The following is a 12,093-nucleotide window of genomic DNA, read 5'->3' as shown; positions in this document are numbered from 1 at the left end:
TTGATAGGTATGTTCCACAGAGACATATATTAAAAACTTACCCCAGTCTTCATCACTTATTCTACTAAAGGAACGGTCCCTCAGAATTCTAAAAAAATGATACATCAGTTAGGGAAGCAGGGAGCATACATTTTAAAAACAAAAACAAAAAACCTTGCATGCAGGTTACTTAACTAAAAATGAAAAAAGAAATACTCACCCAGCATTGTTAACCACAACATCTACAATATAAAAAGATGAAAGTCAGAAATATATAAGCAAGTCTATTAATTTGCATTTGCTTGAATTACATTTATTTCAAAAATTGGGGGGGGGGTTGCCAAGGAAACATGTATATATAATTGGTGAACAGTGCTATCAAGAGAAAATTCTATATTTATAGCAAAAAAAATTTCTGATTCATAAAACCACAACAACTATCATCTTATATTGGTGCTTTGCTCTCAAACTTACATATTCTACCCTTCCTTCTGCTGAAATTCTACCATCTTATTTACAGAATTAGCTATAGCGCAACTCTTAGGTTCTTAGAATTCACTCCTAACCATAAGTCATTTCCCATTTAATCTCAAAATTCACACAGAAAGTTAAAAGATTAAAGATATTTTTTTTGCCACTCAAAAGTCAAAAACCCAGAAAGAAAACATTAAGAGTCAGAAACACATAACTGTATTCTTCTTAAGAAAATAAATTATATTTTTTAAGGCGAACCACCATTACATATCTATTTTCACCCCATGACCTCACATCTGTGTGGTCTCTATCCCTGCAAAATTTACTTGCAAAATGTCTCTTATAAGCTCAACCAAACATGACTAGAAAATTAAACATGCTAGACAAGAAAAAGGGGGGAGTACATTCAAACTACAAAAAAGTTAATGTTTTTCAGAATGTAAGTATTTTGGGCTGCAGTAAGGTTTCTCTCTGGAATTCAATAATTAATATCTTATTTAAAATGTGCAGAACTAAACCAGGAAGATTATCTAGAGAAAAGTGCACTAAACAATACATTGGGAATGCTTCTTAAAAATGAAGGGTTTTTTTTAATGCAACTTTATTCAAGTTGACCCTTGAACTGCATGGGTCCACTTATATGTGAATTTGTTTCAATAGATACATTAGAAAAGTTTTTGGAGATTTGAAACAATTTTCAAAAAACTTGTAGACAAACCACATAACCTAGAAAATCAAAAAAATTTAAGAAAAGGGTATGTCAAAATACATAAAATATATGTAGATACTAGTAGTCTATTTTATCATTACCAAAAAATATATGCAAGTCTATTACAAAAAGTTGAAATTTATCAAAATATGCACACAGACCATACATGCCACCATTCACAGGAGAGAAATGTAAACAATTGTAAAAACGGAGTATTATGTTCAAGCCAGTCAGAGAAAGACAAATACCATATGATCTCACTCATATGTGGAATCTAATGAACAAACTGAACTAACAAGCAAAATGGACACAGACTCACAGATGGAGAGCAGGCTGACAGCTCGGGGGGGTTAGAGGGCGGAGGAGTCAAGCGAGAAAGGAGGACTCATAGACATGCACAACAGTGTGGTGACTGCAGCGGGAGAGGAGGCATCGGGAGATAAATGGTAATGGAAAAATACAATAAAATTTTTAAAATAAAAAACATGCAGTACTAAATAACTGCATAAGATTAACTGTAGTACATACTGTATTACTGTAATAATTTTCTAGCTACCTCCTGTTGCTACTGCATGAGCTCACGTGTTGCAACTATCAGCTTAAAATGCCATGTGGTGCTCATCGCTCCACACGAGAAGTTCCTCTCTTCAGCAAACCGCATGCAGAAGTAAAAAGTGATTTCTCACGGTTCTCCTGCATTTTTCATTTCTCAGTGCAATCCTGTAAACCTGAGTAACACCATGGAACCCATACAAAGTGCTACTACTGACGCTGGAAGTGCTCCTAAGCAGCAGCAAAAAGTCATGACATTGTAAGAAAAAGCCGAGCAGGTTCTCTTACAGCAACTGCCTAAGAGTCGACGTGTAAAAATAAACCTCTCTTCTGGTCTGCCATCCTCTGGCAGCCGCAAAGCAGCAACCACGTGTGAGTGCAGCTCCACGCACACTGGCCAGGCTGATGTCCAGATTGGCAATGCCTACTGGGAGCTCTACTGCCTGGAATATGTCATGCAGCCTGATGGCCAGATGAGATGCCAAGTAACAAGACCATTGTGGGGGGAATGGGGGTGGCGAGATGACTCCAACACCTTCTTCAATGAGACAGGTGCTGGCCGGCATATGGACCTGAAACCCACCGCCACTGACGTGGTTTGTACTGGCACCCACCATCAGCTCTCTCACCCTGAGCAGCTCATCACAGTCAAGGAAGATGCTGCCAATAACTAAGTACATGGGTACTACACCATTGTAAAAAGATTACTAATCTTGTCTTAGTCAGAATTCAGAAACCAGCCAAGCAGGGCACAGGTCTTCAGGGTTTCTTGGGTTTTCACAGCTTTGGTGGGGGAACTGGCTCTGGCTTTACCTCCCCACTGATGGAATGTCTGATGAATATGGCAAGATGTCCGAGCTGGAGTTCTCCATTTACCTAGCACCCCAGGTTCCCACAGCTGTAGTTGAAACCCCACAACTCCATCCTCAATACCTACACCACCCTTGCTCGAGCACTCTGTGCCTTCACAGTTGATAACAGGGCCAACTACAATATCTGTCATAGAAACCTCAATATTCAGTGCCCAACCTATACTAATCTAAATAGGCTGATAGGTCAAATTGTAGCCTCCATCACTGATTCCTTGAGGTTTGAAGGGAGCCCTGAATGTTGATCTGACCAAATTTCAGAGCAACCTGGTGCACTTTCCCTGCATTGACTTCCCTCTAGCCACATATGCCCCTGCCATCCCTGCTGAGAAAGCCTGCCGTGGACAGCTTTCTGTAGCAGACATCACCAATGTGTGCCTTGAGCCAGCAAAACAGATGGTGAAATGTGACCCTCACCACGGTAAATATATGGCTTGCTGCCTGTTGTATCTAGGTGACATGGTTCCCAAACATGTCGGTGCTGTTGCCACCATCAAGACCAGGCGTACCACCCAGTTTGTGGACTAGTGCCCCACTGGCTTCGAAGTTGACATTAATTAGCAGCCTACCACTGTGGGTATGAGTGGAGACCTGGCCAAAGTACAGGGCACTGTGTGCGTGCCGCACAACAACACCACAGCTATTGCTGAGGCCTGGGCTCGCCTGGACCGCACTGTGACCTGATATACGCCAAGTGTGCCTCTGTCCAGGGCAACGCGGGTGAGGGCATGGAGGAAGGGGACTTTTCTGGGGCCCAGAGGATATGGCTGCCCCTGAGAAGGATTATGTGGATTCTGTGGAGGGACAAAATCAGGAAGAAGAATAAAGTTAAAATTTCACAAAGGTGCTGCTTTTATGGGGATGCTTGTTCTGTTTTAAACAGTAAAAAGCTGTGGTCTGATCAATTAATTTGTATGTAGCAGTGTATACTCTAATATACAATTACTGGTCTACGCTTTAAAACACAATGCTTTGTTACTACAGACCCAACCTGTCCCTTTCTCTGATGGGTCTCAATAAAGTATTCCCTGTCTTAAATTTGTTTTTAAAAAAGTTGAATTGCTTAATACGTACCATATATTGAGAGCTCTAACTGCGGTTGCCTGCATTTCAAGATGAATGAATCCAGACTAAGGACCATTGTAAAAAAAAAAGGAAATTCATGAAGCTATCATAGCTATGCTGGCTGTCATGAACACTGCACACATTTCGTGAAGTAGTTTTTTATCTCCTATTATAAACACAGCTTTTATGTGGGTGCAGGGCCGCTGTGAGAAAGGCGTGGCTACAGATACTAACACAACTTGAGAAAAAGCAAACTCACTGTATGGCAACTTAACGCAAAAGGAAGATGAAGGATCTAAATCTGGAGAATTTAATGCCAGAATAAGAAGGTTTGATAATTTTAGAAAGAGGTTTGGCTTTAAAAACTTCAACATAATGGAAGAAGCGGCTTCTGCTGACCAAGAGGCAGCAAACAAATTCCCAGATACCATTAAGAAAATCACCAAGAAAAAAGGCTTTCTGCCTGAACAGGGTTTTATGCAAATGAAAGTGCTCTATTCTGGAAAAAATAAATGCCACAAAAGATATTTATTAGTAAGGAAAAGAAATGAGTGCCGTAATTTGAGGGAGGAAGGGATAGCTAACTACTGTTTTGCACAAATGCAGTCGGGCATCAGGAGCTGCTAAACCCCAACCCGTGAAGGGAAAAGATAAACACCACCAGCCAGTCTTTTTGTTGTACAACAAGAAGGCCTGGACAATGAGAAACCTTTTTCTGGATTGGTTCAACAACACTTTCTCCCTGAAGTCAAGAAGTATCTTGCCAGTAAGGGAGTGACTTTCAAAGTTCTTTGAATACTGGATAATGCCCTTCACTACAGAGAATCCCACGAGTTCAACAGTGAACTCACTAAAACAGTGTACTTGCTCCTTAACACCATGTCTAAATGTGTAGGGCTCATTATACCTAGTACTCTATGGAAAGAATTGTCAATGCTATAGAAGAAAATCCCAACGGAGAGAACAGCATGAAGGTCTGGAAGGATTACACCATTGAAGATGCCATCGTTGTTAAAGAGAAAGCTGTTGAAAGCCTCAAGCCCAAAACAATAAAGCCCACTGGAGAAAACCGCATGCAGATGTTGTGCAAGACTTCACAGGATTTACAATACAGCCAATCAAGGAAATCATGAGAAAGATTGGGGATATGGCAAGAAAAGGTGTGGGGCGGGGGAGGATTTCAAGACATGGATCTTGGAGAAATTCAAGAGCTAACAGACACCACACCAGAGGAATTAGCAAAGACGACTTCACGAAGATGAGTGCTTCTGACCCAGCGCCAGACAACGAGGAAGAAGACATAGAAAAAGCGGTGCCAGAAAACAAACTGACATCAGACAGCCTGGCAGAAGGGTACTGATTATTCAAGATTGCTTTTGACTCCTTTTACGACACCATGTCGTAAATTACATGAGCACTGAAAACTAAAGCAAATGTTGGAAGAAAGATGGTACATATAGAAACATTTTTTTAAAAATGTAACTGCAAAACAGTTAGACAGAAATGATGATGTATTTCCGTGAAGTTACACTGAGTGTGCCTGCCTCTCCTGCCTTCCCTCCCACCTCCTCCACCTCTCCCGCCTCAGTCACCCCTTCGGCTGCAAGACCAACCCCGCCTCCTCAGTCTGCTCAGCATGAGGATGACGATGAAGACCTTCCTGACGGCTCACTTTCACTTACTTAATGGACAGTAAATAGTCATCATGCCATACAGTTAATAAACGTATCTGTTGTATATGTGTCTGTGTAAAAATATATGGCAAGAACCGCATGAGACATTTTTGTGTCACACAGAACACTGTATGCAAGACTTGCATGAAATGGATAACCTGTCCTGACATAGGCATAAGGTGAGCGATATTTAATATGAAATTAATAAGGTGTTAATTTTCTTACTATTTTATCACTTTGCTTTGAAGAATTACATCACCTTCAAGTATGGCTCTCTCTCATAATTGGAGAAACTGTGTATCAGCCTATGATCAGAGGTAAGTGCTTTTTAAAAAACATAACATTTCAAATAGTGTATTATGAATATAACTAATGCTGTATGCCATAAAAATCTTACAACTATTCATTCCGTAGTCTACAGGCGAGGGTACACTGAAGTCCCACTATCAATTACGCTAAAAAGAAATCATATTACTACTTCTTCATTGTCAATGCATGAATCTTTTTACCTGCAAGTGTGAATTTCTTTCACATTATCTTTTCATTTTTGATGTCTAGTGTTCATAATACATTTAATATTTACAGTGTTTTGTATAAGATGAAATTAATGTGGGTACTGACAGACAATTCATCTTCTATACACATGACACAAACTTACAATATCAATAAATACGGTACAGTACTATAAATGTGTTTTCTCTAACGATTTTCTTAACATTTGCTTTTCTCTAGCTTACTTCATTATAAAAATACAGTATATAATACATATAACATGCAAATTAATGTTAATTGACTACTTATATTATCAGTAAGGCACCTGGTACACAGTGGACTACCAGCAGTTAAGTTTTTGGGGAGTCGAAAGTCACACATGGATTTACAACTGCGTGACATGTCAGCACCCTGAGCCCCTACACTGTTTCAAGGGTCAACTGTATGTAATTCATCTTAATTAATTTGCAACACATTGAATCATTTTAATTTAAATCACTATAATTATCCAAAGGATTCCACTGGGTCCTCTATTGCCAAACACTGATTTATGTTTTATTTTATAAATGCATCGGGGGTATAATTAAATTATTATATAAAGGATTCTTAGAGAATAAGTTTTTTAAAAGCTCTTAAGTGCAGAAAAATATAAAACAAACAACACACACACACATATATAAAAAACTGTCATACCTCATGCCCTTTGTGGAATAAGGTAGATTATGTAATCAATTTGTAAAACATATCTAAACACTTGATTATCAAGAAAGGGAGTTTTTAAGAAAGTAGTAGCTGATCTGTTAGTACTATAAATGCAAAGAAACATCACCTATTCTTCCAAAAGCATCCAGTGCTGTCTTCACAACCTTCTCTCCTGCTTCCACTGAATCTGAGGGAGAAGGAAATTAGTATAAAACTTCAGTAATGTCTCTCAAAATGATCACTAAACTATAGATCAAAGGACATGACAAATACTATTCACTCAACAGAACTCGTTTACCAGAAAAATACATTTATAGTGCAGGCACATCATAAATCAAAATACAGGTGATCTAATGTCACAAAAGAAATTTAGCCCCTAAGGTAATACTTTAACCTATTAAAAAAGGAGGGAAATAAAGGAGAGGGGATGAAAGAGAAGTATTTGGCAAATACTATCTAAAACAACACTGTCTGTGAAGATGACAATGTCCCATTTCCTCACTAATGCTGTAGCTGCTAACCACACGTGGCTATTCAGTGTGTGAAATGTGTCTAAACAACAAACTGAATATTTACTTTCAATATACTTTATTGACTATGCTATACAGTCCAATTTTTCCCCCTTTACCCAGTACTCCCCATTCCTTCTGGCAATCCCCATCCTTAGTTCGTGCTCATGGGTCACACATATAAGTTCCTTGGCTTCTCCATTTCCTATACCGTTCTTAACATCCCCGTCTATTTTGTACCTACCAATTTGTACTTCTTAATACCTGTACCTTTTTCCACATTCTCCTCCTTCCCCCTCCCAACTGATAACCCTCCAAACGATATCCATGTCTATGATTCTCTTTCTGATCTACTTGATTGCTTAGTTTTGAGACTCAATTGTTGATAGTTGTGAATTTCTTGCCATTTAAATGTTCATAATTTTGATCTTCTTTTCCTTAAATAAGTTCCTTTAATATTTCATATAATAAGGGCTTGGTAATGATGAACTTCTTTAGCTTTACCTTGTCTGGGAAGCTCTTTATCTGCTCTTCCATTCTAAATGATAGCTTTGCTGAATAAAGTAATCTAGGTCATAGGTTGTTGCTTTTCATCACTTTGACTACTTCTTGCCAGTCCCTTCTAGCCTGCAAAGTTTCTTTTGAGAAATCAGCTGAAAGTCTGGTGGAAACTCCTTTGTAGGTAATTACCTGCTTTTTGCTTGCTGCTTTTAAGATTCTCTATTTATCTTTAACCTTTGGCATTTTAATTATGTTGTGTCTTGGTGTGGGCCTCTTTGTGGCCATCTTGTTTGGGACTCTCTGTGCTTCCTGGACTTGCATGTCTATTTCCTTCACCAAATTAGGGAAGTTTTCTTTCATTATTTTTTCAAATAAGTTTTCAATTTCTTGCTCTTTCTCTTCTCCTTTCAACACCCCTATGATTTGAATGTTAGTATATCTGAAGTTGTCCCAGAGGCTCCTTAGCCTATCCTCATTTTTTAAAAATTCTTTCTTCTTCTTGCTGTTCAGATTGAATATTTTTTTCTTCCTTATGTTCCAAATTATTGATTTGATTCTCAGCTTCATCCACTCCTCTGTTGATTCCCTGTAAATTTTTCTTTATTTCACTTAGTGTAACCTTCATTTCTTCTTACGTCTTTTTTACGTTGTTGAAGTACCCAATGAGTTCCTTGAGCATCCTAATAACTAGTGGTTTGAACTCTGCATAGATCTCCATTTTGTTTAGTTCTCTTTCTGGAGTTTTGTTGTTCTTTCATTTGGGCCATATTTCTTTGTCTCCTCATTTTGGCACCCTCCCCGTGTTTGTTTCTATGTATTAGGCAGAGCTGCTTTGACTCCCTGTCTTAGTAATACGGCCTTGTAGAAGAGCATATCCATAAACTGGATAGGGTGGGGCCTTAGGTAATTGCCAGGGCAAGGCAACCCATGTGAACCAGGTTGATGGAGTCTCAGATATGGTTCCTCCACTCTGTGGCTCTGTGGGGGGGAGGGCTCAGAAAAGGGACACTGGTTATTGCCTGGCCTCTGGGCTTTTGTCCAGGAGGGAGCTGTCCCCAAGCACTTGCCCTGATGCCAGATACTTCAGCTGCTGCTTCAGTGCTAGAGCCCAGAGTGGGTGAGTCTGTGTAAGTCCTCAGTCCCTTTCAGGCCCTTCAAGAGGAGATTCCCGAGAACCCCAGTTTTTTCTACAGCCCCCATCCCCACTGTTTTTTACAGCCAGAAGTTATGGGGACTTATCTTCCTGGCACTGGAACCCTGGGCTAAGTGGTCTGGTATGAGGCTAGGATTCCTTGCTCCCAAGGTATCTCTCAATTTTTATCCACCACATGCAGGTGTGGGACCACAATTCCTTGTCTCCACATCTCCACCCCTCCTACCCATCTGGATGAACGTGACTTCCTTAATTCTTCTTTAGTTGTTGGACTTCCATGCAGCTCGATTTTCTGACAATTCTGGGTGATAGTTTTATATTTTAGTTGTAATTTTTGCTATGGTTGTGTGAGGTGAGCCATGTTTATCTATGCCTCCATGTTGACCAGCAGTCCTGAGTATTTATTTAATATACAGGGTGGGGCAAAAGTAGGTTTACAGCTGTGAGTATGCAAAACACAGAGTTCATTCTTGTATTATTAATTAATTAATTACTGTATTACTTTCCATACGAACAACTATAAACCTACTTTTGCTCCACCTTGTATATTTATTTTGAAATAGCCCAACAGGCACTTCTGCTTAAGGATGCAAATCAGAATTTGGGAGGGAGGGAAGAAGGTGCATATTTAACTTGAAAAAGCATGTTCAACACTATATAAGTATATATAGATAATACACCTACTGTTTTTGTAATACTAACCACAAAGAGTAAAGTTTGTCAAAATAGTATGGTCTCATTATTTTCCACTAGTCAACTGAGGAAAAGGGCTCATATCCCCAGAGTTGTGTGTCAAATGGTCACTGTCAACTCAACATCACCACTGCTTCTTTCTATACTCTCTGCAATCGCAAGAATCCGAATCTAGCCCTCCACCTTGTTTTATCTGGCCTGGCATCTTGTTTCTACCCAGTGGCAGCACCAAGCTCTCGCTTAACTATTAAGGAGTAGTTACATTTATACGGTCCTAAAATTACATTCAGCCCTTTGAAGGCAACCGCAAGGCTGATGTGGCTCCTGGTGAAAATGAGTTTGACACCCCTGATCTAAAGCATGCAAAAGCAGGAGAGGCCTGCAGGTGCAGGCAGTCCTGTTAGAAGATGTAAGACCAGCAGCACATCTGGGGCAGCTCTTGAGAACCACCTGCTGCAGGCTGAGGCGGTCATCGAGTTTCCCTGCCATGCACTTCCCCAGCCCTTCCAATGGTCACGCAAGCCTCTGATTCTCTGTATTAAAACCCTCACACCTGGAACACCTAGAGAGGCTTCTGCTTTCCTGACTGAATCCTGATTGATACGGGGTGCATATCAAAACTGGGGCAAAGGGCTGGATATGTCATTTTATCTTTATAAAATAAGTTTCAAAACCCCCAAATTAAAAAAAGCTGAAAACATTTTTCTAAATCCTTAATGTGGAAAGATACTAAAATGTCTGACTTACTATTCCCGCAAACACTCAATAAATCATACCCTATTTCCTTTCCTCTAAAATTTCAAAATGAAGTCATTGGTAATCTAATTAATCCCTGGCCCATAAAAACAATCTAAATTGCAGAAAAATCAGTAAGCCCTAGCTTTTTAAAGTAAGTCTTTTCAAGAAGGTTCCTTTCGAATACTATTAGAATCAATACATTAAATGTAAAGGTTATATGTGCTGTTTTTCTTGTGGCTTCACTTTAATGCCTAACTTTTACTCTTTAAGTTCTTATAAAGATAATAAATTACATATAGCAATGATTACTTGTGTATAATGGAATATGGAGGTTGGGTACAGAGAGTAGGCATTTCACTTCTTATATGATATTACTTAAAAAAATGTAAACAATTTCAAAAGGAGAATTTAATGTTATTTTGTAGAAATGCATAAGACCTTTTAGCTAAAACAGATCTTTAAAGAACAAGAACATACATGTTATCTGATAATTTACTGATTATATCACTTGCTCATTAGTAAAAATATTAAACAAACAACAGAATAAATGTTAGACTTGTGAAGTAATCTACATCAAAAGTTTAAAATTCTCATATATTATATAAAATATGTAGCCAAACAGCTTTGGCTCACTTAGATAAAACCGAATTTCATAATTACACTGGAATGCAGAGATTATTAATGTGTGCAACAGCATTAGTTGAAGAAAAATTTTAAAAATAGTATAGTTCTCTCAAATATCATACCATAGTTGGCCACTGCTTTTCCGCCTTTCCTTCTTATTTCTTCAACAACCTTATCAGCAGCTAAGGAGCCTTTACCAACTCCCTTGAAGTCCCCGCCTAAATCATTCACTGCAATGCAATAACAAATAAACATGAATTCATTTCTAGACCTTCAAAGTATAAGCTGAAATAGTATTATTTGTGTACTTCTTTAGTTATCTGCCCAGCTCCACCCTACCCCACCCCATCTTACTAAACACACCATGAGGTATGTACATTCATAACACGCCTGTTTTTAAATACAGATATGAAGAAGCAATAAAAATACTTAAACACTGGTTACTCATAAAATTTTTAATTTTACAATGGTTTTACTTTTTAAAGACAGAAAAATAGTATGAGTCTACCTAATTTTAGCCAAAAAAGGAAAAAAACCTACAGATCACCTTAAGATTAAGCACACACTGATGTTTGTTTATTTGGGGAATTTTCCATTTAATCGTTTCAGACGGTGGTTGATGGCAGGAAAGTGAACTCATGAATAAGGGGGGACTACTGTACTCTTAAAAATTTGTTAAGAGAGTAGACTTCACAGTAAGTGTTCTTCCCACAGTTAAAAAAAACATTAAAAACACAATGTGAAATAACTTCTCCATGTCAAGAAAGCTGTTTACAGGAATGGTGATGAAGAACAAGTATGATATTAAAATATTCGACAGAAGCAACTTATAAATTTTCATAAAACATACTATGCCACAGTCTACAATGAAAGAAATAAAACTATTAAAAGAGGTCAAAATTACAAACAGAATAAGTTAATTTACACAATAATTTAAGGTAAAATTTATGAAACATGCAAAAACTAATGAAAAGATATACAGATCAATGCCAAATATTGAAAAAATAGAATTTAAGAAAAATACTTGAGATAAAAAATCAATTTGTTGCAAAATGATCATTTTGTAGGGTTATTACATAGATTTTTAGGAATATAACAAAAAATACTAAACAATAAATGGCATAGCTGCATATACTAATTTTAAAGTCTTTTAATATTAGTTGATGATTACCACACCTGAAAAAAATCTTTTCTTATGAAAAATGAATTTTTTTATTGGAATAATAGTTACAAGTAGGGTTGGGTGGTAAAGGAGAAAAACAGATAATACCGACAAAAGGCAAATGCCTATCTAAACTTAAAACTGGCTAAATCAATGTGTTTTTACTTAACTGTTTTTTAAGGAAGTAAGTTTTTCAAA

At 38.0% G+C, this 12,093-nt stretch overlaps 1 protein-coding gene and 1 pseudogene across 1 annotated transcript in view; one reads left to right on the top strand and one right to left on the bottom strand.

Annotated features, from left to right (window-relative positions):
* Nucleotides 1-12,093, bottom strand: part of HSD17B4 (hydroxysteroid 17-beta dehydrogenase 4) — an 82,627-nt gene that overhangs the window by 60,547 nt on the left and 9,987 nt on the right. The window contains exons 3-6 of the mRNA XM_024571702.4: nucleotides 10,856-10,963; nucleotides 6,643-6,702; nucleotides 200-221; nucleotides 42-88 (exon numbers count right to left, since the gene is read on the bottom strand). Coding sequence (XP_024427470.2) covers nucleotides 42-88; nucleotides 200-221; nucleotides 6,643-6,702; nucleotides 10,856-10,963 — 237 coding nt within the window. The remainder of the gene's footprint in view (nucleotides 1-41; nucleotides 89-199; nucleotides 222-6,642; nucleotides 6,703-10,855; nucleotides 10,964-12,093) is intronic.
* On the top strand, nucleotides 1,983-5,771 carry LOC112315032 (tubulin alpha-1A chain-like; annotated as a pseudogene).

Source organism: Desmodus rotundus, chromosome 1 (assembly GCF_022682495.2).
Source record: "Desmodus rotundus isolate HL8 chromosome 1, HLdesRot8A.1, whole genome shotgun sequence".
NCBI lineage: Eukaryota > Metazoa > Chordata > Mammalia > Chiroptera > Phyllostomidae > Desmodus > Desmodus rotundus.
This window is presented reverse-complemented; position numbering and strand designations above follow the sequence as displayed.